The 18,369-nt window shown below is 33.8% G+C and overlaps 3 protein-coding genes across 3 annotated transcripts; all 3 read right to left on the reverse strand.

Moving 5' to 3' along the window:
* Positions 1-3,265: 3,265 nt before the first annotated feature.
* BDCG_04648 (uncharacterized protein) lies at positions 3,266-3,610 on the reverse strand (the record flags this gene model as incomplete). Its single annotated transcript, XM_045420296.1, has 1 exon — positions 3,266-3,610. One exon carries the CDS (start codon positions 3,608-3,610, stop codon positions 3,266-3,268), a length of 345 nt encoding a protein of 114 aa, XP_045276430.1.
* Positions 3,611-6,572: 2,962 nt separating this feature from the next.
* On the reverse strand, positions 6,573-6,785 carry BDCG_16988 (uncharacterized protein; the record flags this gene model as incomplete). Its single annotated transcript, XM_045426161.1, has 1 exon — positions 6,573-6,785. The coding sequence occupies one exon, from the start codon at positions 6,783-6,785 to the stop codon at positions 6,573-6,575; it is 213 nt and encodes a 70-aa protein (XP_045280962.1).
* Positions 6,786-12,459: 5,674 nt separating this feature from the next.
* Positions 12,460-12,762, reverse strand: BDCG_16989 (uncharacterized protein; the record flags this gene model as incomplete). The annotated part of the gene is made up of 1 exon (XM_045426162.1): positions 12,460-12,762. One exon carries the CDS (start codon positions 12,760-12,762, stop codon positions 12,460-12,462), a length of 303 nt encoding a protein of 100 aa, XP_045280963.1.
* Between the last annotated feature and the right edge of the window lie 5,607 nt (positions 12,763-18,369).

Genomic DNA, 18,369 nt, shown 5'->3' on the forward strand with positions numbered 1-18,369 from the left:
TATATTGATAGGTCTTATTTAACAAAGATAAAAATGTTAAAGAAGGAAAGAAAGAGAAAGTGTGAGAATCAGTGATTGAGATGAATATTTATATACATATGTGAATCTTAGACTGACCGTGTGACCGTGTCTGAGATCAGGACCAGATTTTTTGATAGTCTCATTATCAATTTAACTGATTTCATTACATAGTTTTAACATTAGATAGTGATCTCATACTGTCTCAATGAGACTTACTGTCTACTCTTATCACATTTTTCAAATAAGATTATGATTTTCACTTCTCAATTTAAATTATTTTTATTGCTTTAAATAACTTTAAATCTTATTTAAGTGTTATTAAAAAGTGTTACTTTTTAAAAAATTAAAAATAGTCTAAAAAAAATCTTAAAATGTCTAAAAATAGTAACTTTATATTAAGAATGAGATTAAATAAGACTAAATAAAATCACTTTCTTATTTTTTTCAAGTCATGATTTCATTTTAAGATCTGATATATAGTCACTTTACATGTTTTTTTAATAGTCAGTTTCAGTGAGATTCACATCAAGAAATGTATGAGATCAGATTAAATAAGATTAAATGTGAAATTCATGATTCTGACAGCTAGTTTATATATGATAGTGTACACAGTGAAGCTTCAGAGCAGAAGAATATACACACATTTATAGTAACTAAGAATTGATAATTGAGAATGACTGAGAATCAGAGCAGTGATTGAGAATGACTAAGAATTGAAGTGTATATATTTATAATAACTGAGAATTGATGATTAAAAATAACTAAGAATTAAAGTATACACATTCAAGAATGAAGTAATTGAAATCTGTGAAGTGTAATGAAATAGTCTATATAATTAATCAGATGCAGTCTGTTACATTAGTTCTCTCTTTTCAGAAGCAGTTCTCATTGATTAAGAACCGCTGTTTCAGATAATACAGAACTCAGAGTTCAGATTAATTAATTATAACTGATTTATTTCATAAGATATTATCAGCTGCAGCTATATAATCTCTTATCAAGAATATCTTCAATTTCTCATATAAGTTCATTATCTTCTTCTATGATTTTTTTATGATCTTACACAAGATGAATTAGAGTCAGCTATCTTCTCAAGTTCTGTTAAAACTGCTGCAGGTCCTGATTCAATTAATCACTTGATTATTCAAAATACATATTCCTACTTAAAGAATGAATATTTTGAGCTCTTTTTCAATCTCTTGAAAAATGGATATCATTCTGAATGCTGGAGAGAAGCCACTGGAGTGATTCTTGCAAAACCTAATAGAAAAACTTCAATTCCTAAGTCATATAGAGTAATATCTCTATTGAACTGTTTAGAAAAGGTTTTAGAAAAGATAATAGCTACTTGACTATCTTTTATAAGCTCTATAGATGATTCTCTTTTATTCAGTGAATAAATGAGAGATAGAAAACAGTGTTCTGCAATTGACACTGTTCTCTCAGTTGTTCATGATATTCAAATAGCAAAGCATGAGGGTCTGGTCTCAACTGCAGTTTTTATTAATATAAAGAAAGCATTTGATCATGTTTCAAAGTCAAAGTTAATTCAGACATTGAAGATATTAAAACTGCCACTTTCTCTAATAAAATGAATTAACTGTTTTATGTCTAAAAGAATTATACAACTCTTCTTTGATGGAATGAAACAAGACAAGACTGAGATAAAAATAGAAGTACCACAGAAATCTTCAATCTCACTCATTTTATTTACAATATACACTGCATATCTATTCAAAAATAGAAATATGAGAATAGTGCGATCTCCAAGTTATGTGGATGATATTGGTCTAGTCTACAGCTCAAAAACTATCAAAGAGAATTTGAAAGTAATTGAAGAAGCTGTAAAGGAAATCTTTATTAGAGCAGATATCAATCAAATTCAATTTAATATGAATAAAACTGAGTTAATTCATTTCTTTTCTAGACTCAATGAGAAAGAACTATCTCTAACTCTTTTAAATAGAGAGATTAAACCCAGTGTAAATGTCAAATGATTAGAAGTATGATTAAACTCCAAGTTGAATTTTAAATATCACATTCAACAAAGAACTGTCAAGGCAGAAAGACTATTAAACAACATAATCAGACTATCAAATACAGAGAGAGGTCTATCCTTTCAGACTATGAGACAGTTATATATAGCCTGTATTACATCAGTAGCTGATTATGAAGTTCAAGTTTGATGAAATAATCAAGAGAATTTCACTGAACTCTGTAACGTGGCGGAACCGAAGCGGTGGCTAGTCGGCGGTGTCATGTAGAGGTAGTTGTTTGAGAAGCTGTATGAGTGAGCTTGACTATCTTGCTTAAATAGCGAGCTTGTAGGCTACAGGGTTATTGCAAGGATATCACAGATATGATACTTAGTATACTAAGAAGATTGTATGAGACATGCAGTAACTCTTGTGTATATTATTCTTCTAAAAGAAAAGAAACAAATTGCTGGCTTCTTTGATGAGAAGCCAGCATCTAGCTATTCTATATAGACAATGAGTGAATACTCTCCTCTTATTTCACAGATGAGAATAGCCAGAGTGATACCTCAGCAGTGCCTCATTGTCAAGAAAGAGTAATCTGCTGACCTTATATAGAAGTGAGGTTCTTATATCTATCAATCAGATCTTTCTATGATATATCTGAATAATGTCATAGAGTGATTGAAAACTGATTCAGACAGTCTGTAGAATGAATGAAATCATTCATATAAAAGCAATGAGCTGTGTGAAACTGCAGCAGAGTCTTGACACAGTCAGAAGTGTGATAATGCTCTTCTCTTTAAGAGCATAGTCTCTATGTTCTCAAGATTATCAGATTAGAAATTATCTTTGTTGTATAACAATGATTACTAACTGATTGACAGTATATGTATTACATGTGATATAAAGAAATAGATGAGTTTTTCTACTAACTATATAGATCTTTCTTTTCTCATCTTCATTCAAATCAAACATGTTATAAGTGAGTTTCTTATATATTAATTTGAAAGATGAAAAACATAATTAATAAGTAACTTACAAATCTTTTAACATATTTCATTCTATATATAGAATTCTCTGCAAAAGTAATATATTTTTAGAGACAAAGCTAACAGTAGTAATAGAATTTTTTAAAAAGATTCTTCTCTTTATAAAACATTTTTCTTTTCTCTCTCTTCAATTATAACAGTGAGTGCATGAGAGTATCATTCTTAAAGAACAATCAAGAGCTTATTCTGACATTTTCTAGTGAGTAATAAATGTCTTCATGATGTGGCAGCAGCCTCTGTGACTGTCAAGAAAGCCAGATTGAAGGTGACAGTGTCAATGAGCTGCAGAAGCATCACTCTCATCATCACATCTTCTTCTGCTTCTCTTATGACTGCAGTGAAAGTTGCCATGCTCTGCAGTGAGATGTCATCTCTTCTGCTAACTGGTGCATCTGCATCCAGTCTGTTCCCTGCTCTTCTCACCACCGTTGTGACGCTGCCCCTCCTCTCAGTCAATACAGTGATATATGACCTCATGTGATCATTCAGAGAGGAACTCAGAGAGAGCTTGGTTTCAGAGACAGTGACTCTGAGAAGCTCAATCTGTAGTTCTTCTCTCATAGCATGTCTGAGCCCTGCTTGAAATACTGCTGAGTTGAGTCTGCAGAGTTCTATGATTTCTTTATCTTCTCTCTGTGAGAAGGCTCTGATGCAGTCTCTGACTGATACTGCTACTTATCTGCACTGTACTAAGCAGCTGAAGAAGAGAGAGATTTTATATATCTATCTCTTCTCTTACTTCTGTTATTTTCATTATATCTGTAACAATGACTTCTATCTCTCTGTAAGTATTATCTCACAGAAAGATATTATATCAGTTCTGATAAGAAGTTTAGATACTCAAGCAGTACAGAGTAAGAGTCTCAGAGCTTTAAGTATTAATAGATTCTATTAAGACTGAGAAGATCTCTCTTCCTTATCTGTAAAAGAAGATGAAAGTGTGAATCTTCAAGATAAAAAAATATCTCAGAATAACTGACTCTAAGAAGAAGTCAGTTAGTACTGCTGTTAAAAGTATTATAGAGATTAATTACTGATTAAAGAGAATCTCACTTTAATTGAAGCAGATAACTGAGATACTTTATAAGTTAATAAATTAATATTTTATACATTTCTTCTGCTCTTCTGCAGTGCTGCAGTGCTAACTTCTCAGTAGATAAAGATATCAGTGTCAGAGACTTTAACAGTGAAGAATGAGTTTAATAAGAGTATAATTATTGATAAGTAGGCTCTGAGATTTCTTCTTTTTACTTTTTCAACAGGCTGCAGTCTTATTAAATTAGCAGCAGCTCACAGATCAATTAATATTAATCTTTTTATTAATTTTAAATATTTCTTTCTTTTCTTATTAATCACTTCAGGAATTTTATACTTGTGTAGTCTCATTAAACTTCTAAAAAACTCTTTAAGAGAAAATAGAAGAAGAGTGCTATAGAGTCTATAAGATATCAGCTTATTACTGTGAGATCATCTCTAAAAAATTCTTTGAAAAAAATAAGAAGTCTTTAAATAGTATTTCTTACTTAATATCTCTGATGTGTAACAGAGTAATCTTTACTAGCTGTCTTATAGCTTGCAATCTCTTTCTCAGCATTTTTCAAATACTTAAGCAGTTCTTATAAATTCTCTGACAATGAATATTCTTTTCATTTAATAAGATATTGAAGCTTACTGTAATATATTCATTTATTCAATATTTTCTTCATAAGATATTCAGTATCATTTTTAATCTCAATATCATTCAGCTGAGACAGCTCTGTCTCAGAGTATTACTTATAAAGCTTCAAATAGAAAATGTGAAAAATAGAATGAATTGATTTTAATTCTGTGAGTAATTTCAACTTATATATCTGCTTACTTACTACTCTTATTACTAAGAAAGATTCTAGTTATCACTCACTGAGCTTCTTATACAGTCTCATTATCTTGATATTCTTTGCTGAAAGTAGCACTTGATTCTCTATTGAGAACTTCATTAGAAGATGTTTTTAATTATAGTATTTTATCTATCACTTCTGAGTGTGATAAATGCTTTTCATCATCTTCTCATGAATTTTGTTTAAAAGTTTTAATCTTACTTTTACTTCTGATACTGAGAAATACTTCATTCTCTGTATCTGTCTGACATTCTGACTGTCTATCTCTCTCTTTGAAATGTTGTCCACAACATCACTGAGTAACAAAGAATTATATTCATAACAAGTATAGAAAGAAGATATCTTTAAGATTGCATTCTTTGCATTGTTATATATAAATTCAGTGATCAGAAGATGTTTAAGTCAATCATTCTGATGATATGAACAGAATACTTAAAGATGCTGTTCTAGTGTCTGATTCTGGCATTCAGTCTGGCTATCAGTCTGCAGATGAAATACAATACTGAGAAGATATCTTATTATAAGATAATAGTAAAAAGCTGATCAGTATTTGCTGATGAAGAGGAATTCTTGATCTGTTATCAACAATTTCAGAGCACTGTGATTACAAATGATGATATCTAAAAACAGGTGTAACGTGGCGGAACCGAAGCGGTGGCTAGTCGGCGGCGACACGTAGAGGTGGTTGTTTGAGAAGCTGTATGAGTGGGCTTGACTATCTTGCTTGAATAGCGAGCTTGTAGACTACAGGGTTATTGCGAGGATATCACAGATATGGTACTTAGTATACTAAGAAGATTGTATGAGACACACAGTAACTCTTGTGTATATTTCAGTAGCAGTAAAATGAATCACTGACTTCTTTAATGAGGAGCCAGCATCTAGCTATTCTATATAGACAATGAGCGGATATTCTTCTCTCATTTCATAAGTGAGAATAGCTGGAGTGATACCTCAGCAGCACCTCATTATCAAGAAAGAGTAATCTGCTGATCTTATATAGAAGTGAGGTTCTCATACTCATCAATCAGATCTTTCTATGATATATTCAAATGATGTCATAGAGTGATTGAAAATCAGTTCAGACAGAATGCAGAATGAATGAAATCATCTGCATGAAAGTAATAAGCTGTGTGAAACTGTAACAGGGTCTTGATGCAGTCAGAAGTGTGATAATACTCTCTTCTTTAAGAGCATAGTCTCTATGCTCTCAAGATTACTGAATTAGGAATTATCTTTGTTGTATAGTAACAGTTATCAATCAATTAACAGCACATGTGCTGCATATGACACAAAGATGAGTTTTTCTGCTGACTGTGTAGATCTTTCTTTTTCCATTTTCATTCAAATCAAATGCATGATAAGTGAGTTTCTTATATATCAATTTGAAATGTGAAAAAATGTAGTTAACAAGTGACTTGCAGATCTCTTAATATATTTCATTCTATGTATGAAATTCCCTGCAAAAGTGATGTATTTTAGAAGCAAAGCTAACAGTAGTGACAGGATTTTTTTGAAAGATTTTTCTTCTCATGACACATTTTTCTTTTCTCTCTCTCATCTGTAATAGTGAGTGCATGAGAGTATCATTCTTGAAGAACAGTAGAGGACTTATTCTGACATTTTCTAGTGAGTAATAAACATCTTCATGGTGCGGCAGTGGCCTCCATGGCTGTCAAGAAAGCCAGGTTGAAGGTGACAGCATCAATGAGCCGTGGGAGCACTGCTTTCATTGTCACATCTTCTCCTGCTTCTCTTGCAGCTGCGGCGGAAGTTGCTGTGCCCTGCAGTGAGGTGTTGTCCCTTCTGCCGGCTGATGTATCTGTATTCAGTTCATCCTTCACCCCCCTCATCACCATTGCAACGCCGCCCCCCCCCCCAGTCAATACAGTGGCATATGACCCTGTGTGATCATTTGGAGAGGAACCTGGGAAGAGCTTGATTCTGAGAACAGTGACTCTGAGGAGCTCAATCTGTAGTTCCTCTTCCACAGCACATCTGAGCCCTGCTCAGAATACTGCTGAGTTGAGTTCACAGAGTCTCACAGTTCCTTCATCTTCTCCCTGTGAGAAGGCTTCAGTGCAGTCTCTGATCAGCACTGCTACTTGTCTGCACTGTGTCAAGCAGCTGAAGAAGAGAAGGATTTTATATATTCACTTCTTCTCTCACTTCTGTTGTTTTCATTGCACTTGTAACAACAACTTCTGTCTCTCTATAAGTATTATCTATCTTATAAGAAGACATTATGTCAGCTCTGATAAGAAGTTCAGATGCTTAAGCAGTACAGAGCAAGAGTCTCAGAGCTTCAAGTATTGATGAATTTTATCAAGACTGAGAAGATCTTTCTTATTCATCTGTAAAAGAAGGTGAAAGTGTGAATCTCTGAGATAAAAAAACACCTCAGAATGACTGGCCTTAAGAAGAGATTAGTCAGTATCATCATTGAAAGCATCATAAAGATCAATCACTGATTGAAGAGAATCTCACTTCAGTTGAAGCAGATAACTGAGATACTTTATAAGTTGATAAGTTGACACTTTCAGCATCTCTCATGCTCTTCTGTAGCATACTTCTCTACAGTGCTGCAGTGCTAACTTCTCAGCAGACAAAGATATCAGTGTCAGAGACTTCAATAGTGAAGAATGAGTTTGATAAGAATGTGATTATTAGTAAGTAGACTCTGATCTCTCTTTTTACTTTTTCAGCAGGCTGCAGCCTCATTAGAATAGCAGCAGTCTGCAGATCAATAATATTAATCTTTTTATTAATTTCAAATATCTCTTTTCTTTTAACTGCTTCAGAAATGTTACACTTGTATAGTCTCATTAAACTTCTAAAAATCCTTTAAGAGAAAATAGAAGAAGAGTGCTACAGAGCCTATAAGACATCAGCTCATCACTGTGAGATCATCTCTAAAAAACTCTTTGAGAAAAATGAGAAGTCTTAAGCAGTATTTCTTGTTCAATATCTCTGATATGTAATAGAGCAGTCTCTACTAGCTGTCTTATAGATTGCAATCTCTTTCTCAGCATTTTTCAAATACTTAAGCAGTTCTCATAAATTCTCTGATGATGAATAATCTTCTTATTTAATAAGATATTGAAGCTTGCTGTAATGTGTTTGCTTATTCAATATTTTCTTCACAAGATATTCAGTATCACTCTTGATCTTGATATCATTCAGTCAAGACAGCTTCACCTCAGAGTATTACTTATAAAGCTTTAAATAGAAAATGTGAAAAACAGAATGAATTGATTTCAATTCTGTGAGTAATTTCAACTCATATATCTGCTTACTCATCACTCTTGTTATCAGAAAAGATTCTAGTCATCACTCACTGAGCTTCTTACACAGTCTTATTATCTTGATATTCTTTGCTGAAAGTAGTACTTGATTCTCTATTAAGAACTTCATTGAAAGATATTTTTAATTATAGTATTTCATCTATCACTTCTGAACATGGCAGATGCTTTTCACTGCCTTCTCATGAATTTTATTCAAAAGTTTCAATCTCACTTTTACTTCTGACACTGAGAGATACTTCATTCTCTGTATCTGTCTGACATTCTGACTGTCTATTTCTCTCTTTGAAATGTCATCCGCGACATCACTGAGTAATGAAGAATTATATTCATAACAAGTATAGAAAGGAGATATCTTTAAAATTGCATTCTTTGCATTGTTATATACAAATTCAGTGATCAGAAGATGTTTGAGTCAATCATTCTGATAATATAAACAGAATGCTTAAAGATGCTGTTCTAGTGTCTGATTCTGGTGTTCAGTCTGGCCATTGATCTGCGGGTGAAATGCGGTACTGAGAAGACATCTTATTATAAGATGATAGTAAAAAGCCGACCAGTATTTGCTGATGAAGAGGGATTCTCAATCTATTATCAACAATTTCAGAGCATCATGATCATGAATAATGATATCTAAAAACAGGTCAGTCAATTCAGAGACTTTAACCTTTTTGTGAGTAGAGATATATCTGGTCATCTTCATGAAGCAGTTAACAATGACTAAAATTGAGTCATATTCTTTGACTCTTGTTGACTTCAGCAGATCAACTATGAAATTCATCAATAGATTCTGTCATGAGCTCTTTGAAACAGGCAGTGATGTCAACTCACTGTATTACTTATATTATGAAACCTTTATTCTTTAGCAGACATCACAAGTTTCAACATACTCTTTGACATCTGTTCAGAGCTTGTCTCAAGTGTATTTATATTTTAGAAGCTTCTCAGTCTTCTCTAACTCAAAGTGCCCCGCATGGGGATCATTATGATGAATTCTCAATAACTTCTGACACACTGTTCTGCTATGAGAGACAAAGACTGAATCATTCAGCAGTAGAAGTTCACATTCTCCTAGTTATCAGTGACTTGATTTCTTAGCAGCACTGCCTCACTCAGAGCCTGTCTCTTTCAAGTTCAAACTGAATTCTTTCTTCTTCAACTTTTGAATTCAAGCTGCAGTAGAGATATTCCTCTTCTGTAACTTATCAATAAATTTCAAAAGTAGTTGAGTTGAAAGATTATAGACTGTTTTGTTCTTTATCAATTCAATGATTGTAAGATATAACATGAGAAGCTCATGATCTTCAGTGTCAGTTCTCTGTAAGGACTCAGATTCTCTTTCATCTTCTATACTGAGTTGTGCAGCTGCCTCTTCAGCGCTGTTTCTGAGCTTTAGAGAACCTCAACCCCCTGCAGCCAGCTTCTTCTGCAGTGATGACAGAGATTCTTTTATAGAATCCTTCTCTGCATCAATAATATTATAATTGAGCTGTCTAGACAGTGTGTCAGCAGGGTTAAGCTGATCTGAATAATATCAGATATAGAAATCATACTCTGAAAGCAGCTTCACTCACCTGGCTTAATGTTCTGTTAAGCTCTTTATTATTAAAAAGTAACACAGATTTGCATGATCAGTGAGAACTTGCACTGAGTACTTACTACTCTGAAGATAATGTCACCAGATCTTAAAGAATTTGACAATTGCTAACATCTTCTGATCATGAGTATCATACCTTCTCTGCATAAGTGATAACTTCTTGAAGAAGAAGGTCACTGATCTTCATTCACAGTATCTTGTAGACTCTGTGAAAAAGTCTTCTCTCACAGACAATTCATTATCTATTTCTTCAGAGATGATTATTCTCTGATTCTTTCAATATTGAAAGACCTCTGATGTCAACTGTGAAAAGATTTCACAGACTTCATTCTCAAATGCATCAGTCTCACACTGACTGAGTAAGTCAGAGTTAAAATGATTCAGTATCATAGTATCTGTGAAAGCTTGTTTCAATTCCACAAACACCTGCATAGTGTCTTGGGTGAGGATAAACAGTCTCATTTTCCTGTCTTTCACACTTTTCTTCAACAGATCTGTAAGAAGGGCAGTAATTCATGAATATGCATAGATGAATCATCTGTAGAAATTCACAAATTCTAGAAATACCTGCATCTCACGGTACATCCGCAGCGCCAGCCAGTTCTCAATGGCAGAGACCTGACTCCTGTTCATTGAAATGCCATTCATCTTAACAATATAACCTAAGAAATCAATCTCCTGCATGTAGAATGAGCATTTTTCAGTATTTGCATAGAGTTGATACTGTCTCAAGCAACTCAACACTTCTCAAACATGAGTATCATATTCTTTCTCTGATTTCAAGAAGATTAAAATGTCATTCAGATATACTATGCAGGAGATGTTGACAAGGCCCTGCAGCACCTCATTTATATAGGCCTGAAAGATGACTGAAGTATTACAAAGATCAAAAGATAAAACAAGATATTCAAAATTGCTGTACTTAGTATAAAAAGCTGTTTTTCAAACATTGTCTTTGTTAACTCTGATTCTATGATAGACATTCTGTATATCAATCTTTGAGAACATCTTTACTTCAGATAATCAATCAATCATCTTGTTAATTAATGATAATAAATAGCAATTCTTAACTGTCACCTTATTAAGGCCTCTGTAGTCTATACATAGACATAGTCTATCATTCTTCTTGAGCACAAAGAGTATAGGCGCCCCTGTCAGACTCTTTGATGAATATATTCAGTTCTTTGATTACACTTCTTCAAGATATTTGCACAGAACATTCAACTTCTTTACAGACAAGTTATAAAGAGACCTGTACAGTGCTGTTGCATCATCTTCAAGACAAATCTTATATTGTATCTTGATATCAGGAAACTTCACTGCTTCTCTTTTCAAAAAGACATTCTTAAAATCTGTAAAGAGACATTGTGTACATTCATCTTCAATGATGAATACTGCTGCTAATCTTGCAGTGAGAGTGATGACTTCTTCATCTGTTCTCAAGTCTCAATCACCTGCTACACAGTATATTAACTCAATCTTTTTCTCAAGATTCTTTCAATGAAACTCTTCAGATTTCTCTATTACTGTCTCTTCATCAGTGAGGCAGTACTATCACACCTGAGTGACTCAGTCAATGAGAGAATTGTTTTCTCTCAATCACAGAAGATCTAGAATGATGTTCTCATCTATGATGTTAACTGTGTGAAGAAGCAGACTGCTCTTCTTGAAGATTTCTTCTGAGTCTGTGATCACACACTTTGCTTGAATTATGTCAAAATAGTAGCATTTTGTTTTATCTGTAAATTTCACATAGTCTGACAAATCTATCTTCTTTCAATTCTTCATTAAAGAAAAGAAATAGAATATGAAGTTGATATTCACTCTGAAGTTGAGTAGACATCTCACTGATATCTTCTTATTCAGAGTATGCATTGTGATTGTAATATGAACTCAGAGATATGAGAATTGTCAATTCTTTTCTTTCTCTTCTTTATCTTCTGTGAATACATTTGTCAGAAGAGAAGTCAACTTTGAGAAGATGTCTTCTCAGTTTCTTTTCTTCTTTGACTTCTTATAATCACTAGCATAGTGATCACCAGCTCTGCAGTTGAAACAGAGATCTTTATCAAATCTTTTTTAACATTTCTTCACAGTGAGTGAAGAATCAGAACACTTAGAATTCTTCTTTACTTTCTTCACACTGAAGCTGTCATGACATCATTTAGATTCTGTTATTGATTGCTTAGAAGAGATCTTATTGATCTTTTTCTCAGAGAATTGATTATTCAAATAGATTCAGAAAGCCAGGTTGACAAGCTCAGTGCAATTGATTAATGAACTCTGATATTGTGATATTATTATTCACACCTTGTGAGTCAGCTTCACAAGATAAAACTGTGTTTTTAATTGATTCAAATCATTGATCAGTTTCTCTCAATATTCTTCAAATCTTGCATTGAAATTGAAAGGATTTTCATCATCTTATTAATATAATAAGTTAAATCACTGCACTGCTGTGAAGCTGCAGTTACAGTGATCTTTAATTTGATTCAGTAGAAAGTCCTTAAATTCTTCTCAAGTCATGACAGCATTGATATGCTCAAGCTTTCTCTCCTTGATGACTCAAGTAGTTGCAGAGATGCCTTCAAGAAGGTTGACAGTGTATATTACTTGTATCTCATGAGTATTATACTAGCTCAGATTAAGGCGGAATTTCCATTCAAGAATATGAGTAAAGCTGTGGAATTCAGACAAGATGTTTTCCTTGTATCTCAGTGAATCTCTGATCTTAATCTCTCTATCTCTATAATAGATGTAGGTGTGTAGGGGCTGCAGCGGTGGCAGGATGATTGAAGGGCCCATGTCAAAATGTGCAGCAGGTTCAGGAATCTCAGATTCCTGCTGAGGTAGAGGTGTACACACTCTAGGAAATGGTGTAGTGTTTCCCTCAGAGGATGAGGTCAGGTTGGTCTCAGTGCGGGTGCATGAGGCCATATCAGTCTGTTAGAGCTTGACTGATTCAAATGTGTAATCAGGTCAAGTGATTCAAATTGTAATGTGATGAAACTGAAGCAGTGACTAGTCAGCAGCAATATGTAGAGATGATTGTTTGAGAAGCTGTATAAGTGAGCTTGACTATCTTGCTTGAATAGTGAGCTCATAGGCTACAGGGTTATTGTGAGGATATCACAGATATGGTACTTAGTATACTAAGAAGATTGTATGAGGCACACAGTAACTCTTGTGTATATTCCAGTAGCAGCAAAATGAATCACTGACTCCTTTGATGAGGAGCCAGCATCTAGCTATTCTATATAGACAATGGGCGGATACCCTCCTCTCATTCCATAAGTGAGGATAGCCGGAGCGATACCTCAGCAGCACCTCATTGTCAAGGAAGAGTAATCTGCTGACCTTGTATAGAAGCAGGGTTCTCATACCCATCAATCGGATCTTCCTATGATATATCTGAATGATGTCATAGGGCGGTTGGAAACCGGTTCGGACGGGATGCAGGATGGATGGAATCATCCGCATGGAAGCGATGGGCCGTGTGGAACCGCAACGGGGCCTTGGCGCGGCCGGGAGCGTGACAACAGGTCAGTCAATTCAGAGGCTTTAATCTTTTTATAAATAGAAATATATCTGATTATCTTCATGAAGTGATCAACAATGATCAAAATTGAGTTATATTCTTTAACTCTTATCAACTTCAGCAGATCAACTATGAAATTCATCAATAGATTCTGTCATAGACTCTTTGAAACAGATAGTGACATCAACTTACTGTATTACTTATACTGCAGAATCTTTATTCTTTGACAGATATTGTAAGTTTTAACATACTCTTTGACATCTGCTCAGAGCTTGTCTCAAGTGTATTTATATTTTAGAAGCTTCTCAGTCTTCTCTAACTCAAAGTGCCCTGTATGAAGATTATTATAATGAATTCTTAATAACTTCTAGCACACTGCTCTGCTATAAGAGACAAAGACTGAATCATTCAGCAGTAGAAGTTTACATTCTTCTAGTTATCAGTGACTTGATTTCTTAGCAGTATTACTTCATTCAGAGTCTGTCTCTTTCAAGTTCAAACTGAATTCTTTCTTCTTCAACTTTTGAATTCAAGCTGTAGTAGAGATATCTCTCTTCTATAACTTATCAATAAATTTCAAAAGTAGTCAGATTGAAAGATTGTAGACTGTTTTATTCTTTATCAATTCAATGATTGTAAGATATAATATGAGAAGCTTATAATCTTCAGTGTCAGTCTTCTACAGAGACTCAGATTCTCTTTCATCTTCTATACTGAGTCACACAGCTGTCTCTTCAGTGCTGTTTCTGAGCTTTAGAGAATCTCAACCCTCTGCAGCCAGCTTCTTCTGCAGTGATGACAGAGATTCTTTTATAAAATCCTTCTCTGTATCAATAATATTATAATCAGGCTGTCTAGACAGTATATCAGCAGGGTTAAGCTGATCTGAACAGTATCAGATATAGAAATCATACTCTGAAAGCAGCTTCACTTATCTGACTTGATATTCTGTCAAGCTCTTTGTTATCAAGAAGTAACACAGATTTGCATGATTAGTGAGAACTTACACTGAGTACTTACTACTCTGAAGATAATATTATCAGATCTTAAAGAATTTAACAATTACTAACATCTTCTGATCATGAGTATCATACCTTCTCTGTGTGAGTGATAACTTCTTAAAGAAGAAGGTCACTGATCTTTATTCACAGTATCTTATAGACTCTGTAAAAAAGTCTTCTTTTATAGACAATTTATTATCTGTTTCTTCAGAGATGATTATTCTCTGATTCTTTCAATATTGAAAGGTCTTCAGTGTCAACTGTGAAAAGATTTCACAGATCTCATTCTCAGATACATCAGTCTCACACTGACTGAGTAAGTCAGAATTAAAATAATTCAGTATCATGACATCTGTGAAAGCTTGTTTCAATTTCACAAATATCTATGCAGTGTCTTGAGTGAGAGTAAACAGTCTCATTTTCCTGTCTTTTACACTTCTCTTCAACAGATTCATAAGAGAGGCAGTAATTCATGAATATATATAGATAAATCATCTGTAGAAATTTACAAATTCTAGAAACATCTGCATCTCACAGTACATTCATGATGCTGGCCAGTTCTCAATAGCAGAGACTCAGCTTCTGTTCATTGAAATATCATTCATCTCAATAATATAACCTAAGAAATCAATCTTCTGCATGTAGAATAAGCATTTTTCAGTGTTTGTATAGAGTTAATACTGTCTCAAGCAACTCAACACTTCTCAAACATGAATATTATGTTCTTTCTCTGATTTCAAGAAGATTAAAATGTCATCCAGATATACTATGCAGAAGACATTAACAAGGCCTCACAGCATCTCATTTATATAGATCTGAAAGATGACTGAAGCATTATAAAGATCAAAAGATAAAACAAGATATTCAAAATTACTGTACTTAGTATAAAAAGCTGTTTTTCAAACATCATCTTCATTAACTCTGATTCTATGATAGACATTCTGTATATCAATCTTCAAGAACATCTTTGCTTCAGATAATCAATTGATCATCTCATTAATTAACAGTAATAAATAGCAATTCTTAATCATCATCTTATTGAGGCCTCTGTAGTCTATACATAGATATAGTCTATCATTCTTCTTGAGCATAAAGAGTATAGACACCTCTGCTGAACTCTTTGATGAATATATTCAGTTCTTTGATTGCACTTCTTCAAGATATTTGCACAGAACATTCAACTCCTTTACAGATAAGTTATAAAGAGGCCTGTACAGTGTCATTACATCATCTTCAAGATGAATCTTATATTACATCTTAATATCAGGAAACTTTGCTACTTTCTTTTTCAAAAAGATATTCTTAAAATCTGTAAAGAGACATTGTGTACATTCATCTTCAATGATAGATACTGCTGCTAATCTTGCAGTAAGGATGATAACTTCTTCATCTATTCTCAAGTCTCAATCACCTGCTACACAGTATATCAACTCAATCTTTTTCTCAAGATTCTTCTGATGAAACTCTTCAGATTTCTCTATCACTGTCTCTTCATCAGTGAGATGATACTGTCACATCTGAGTGACTCAGTTAATGAGAGAATTGTTTTCTCTCAATCATAGAAGATCTAGAATGACATTCTCATCTATAATATTGACTGCATGGAGAAGCAGACTGCTCTTCTTGAAGATTTCTTCTGAGTCTGTGATCACACACTTTGCTTGAATTATGCTAAAATAATGATATTTCATTTCATCTGTAAATTTCACATGATCTGACAGATCTATCTTCTTCTAATTCTTCATCAAAGAAAAGAAATAGAATATGAAGTTAATATTTATTCTGAAGTTAAGTAGACATCTCACTGATATCTTCTCATTCAGAGTATGCATTGTGATTATAACATGAACTCAGAGATATAAGAATTATCAATTCTTTTCTTTCTCTTCTTTATCTTCTGCAGATACATTTATCAGAAGAGAAGTTAACTTTGAGAAGATATCTTCTCAGTTTCTTTCCTTCTTCAGCTTCTTACAATCACTGATATAGTGATTATCAGCTCTGCAGTTGAAACAGAGATCTTTATTAAATCTTTTTTAATATTTCTTCACAGTGAGTGAAGAATCAGAATACTTGAAATTCTTCTTTACTTTCTTCACACTGAAGCTATCATGACATTATTTAGATTCTGTCATTGATTACTTAGAAGAAGTCTTATTAATCTTTTTCTCAGAGAATTGATTATTTAAATAGATTCAGAAAGTTAGGTTGACAAGCTCAGTGCAATTGATTGATGAACTCTGATACTGTGATATCATTATTCACACTTTGTGAGTCAGCTTCATAAGATAAAGCTGTGTTTTTAATTGATTCAAATCATCAGTTAATTTCTCTCAATATTCTTCAAATCTTGCATTGAAATCAGAAGGATTTTCATCATCTCATTGATATAATGAGTTGAACTGCTGCACTGCTGTGAAGCTGCAGTTACAGTGATCTTCAATTTGATTCAGTAGAAAGTTCTTGAATTCTTCTTAAGTCATGACAGCATTAATACACTCAAGCTCTCTCTTCTTGATAATTTAAGTAGTTGCAGAGATGCCTTCAAGAAGGTTGACAGCATATATTACTCATATCTCATGAGTATTATACTGACTCAGATTAAGGTGAAATTTCTGTTCAAGAGTACAGATAAAGCTGTGAAATTCAGACAAGATGTTTTTCTTATATTTCAGTGAATCTCTGATCTTAATCTCTCTATCTTCATGATAGATGTAGGTGTGTAGAGGCTGTGACAGTGGCAGAGCGGTTGAAGAGCCCATGTCAAAATGCACAGTGAGTTCAGAAATCTCAGATTCCTGCTGAGATAGAGATGTACACACTCTAGAGAATGATGTAGTGTTTCCTTCAGAGAGTGAGATCAGGTCAGTCCCAGCACAGGTGCATGAGGCTATATCAGTCTGTTAGAGCTTGACTGATTCAAACATGTAATCAGGTTAAGTGATTTGAATTGTAATATAACAGAATCAAAGCAGTGACTAGTCAGCAGTGTTATGTAGAGATAGTTGTTTAAGAAGTTGTATAAGTGAGCTTGACTATCTTGCTTGAATAGTGAGCTTGTAGACTACAGAGTTATTGCAAGGATATCACAGATATGATACTTAGTATACTAAGAAGATTGTATGAGGCACACAGTAACTCTTATATATATTATTTCTCTAGAAGAAAAGAAATGAATTGCTGGCTTCTTTGATGAGGAGCCAGTATCTAGCTATTCTATATAGACAATGAGTGAATACCCTCCTCTCATTCCACAGGTGAGAATAGCCAGAGTGATACCTCAGCGGCGCCTCATTGTCAAGGAAGAGTAATCTGCTGACCTCATATAGAAGCGGGGTTCTCATATCCATCAATCAGATCTTTCTATGATATATCCGAATGATGTCATAGGGCGGTTGGAAACCGGTTCGGACAGCCTGCGGGATGGATGGAATCATCCGCATGGAAGCGATGGGCCGTGTGGAACCGCAGCGGGGCCTTGGCGCGGCCGGGAGCGTGACAAACTCTTTCAAAGTCTGTAAAACAGAGTCTTGAGAAGAATTCTGAGAGCATTCAAATCATCTTCTATTAAAGCAATGGAAATTGAAGCTTTAATTCCTTCTTCTACTATTAGATTTGAAAAGGCCTGTATGAACTATGCTCTGAGAGTTGTAAAGATGAGCTCAAATCATATAATCAGAGAAAGAGTCTCTTCTTCATTTTCATCAATTAACTCTGGAAATGAACTGAATTGAAATAGATTTCTTAATTGAAATGAAAATAATTCTTCAAAGAAAATGCCTTCTCAACTGTACAGACTATGCTCTCTGATTAAAAATCAATTTTCTTCTTTAAATGTTGAAAAAGTTGATCATGAGAAGTTATCTCTCTGAAGAGAAAAGCTTGAATCTCTTATAGACTTATAAATAAGTGAACTATTAAAAGAGAAAGAATATGAACAGCATTTGAAGAGAATTTCTACAATCAATATAAAAGACTCTATTCTGGTTTATTCAGATGACTCAA

This window comes from Blastomyces dermatitidis (assembly GCF_000003525.1).
Source record: "Blastomyces dermatitidis ER-3 genomic scaffold supercont1.4, whole genome shotgun sequence".
In the NCBI taxonomy this organism is placed as follows: domain Eukaryota; kingdom Fungi; phylum Ascomycota; class Eurotiomycetes; order Onygenales; family Ajellomycetaceae; genus Blastomyces; species Blastomyces dermatitidis.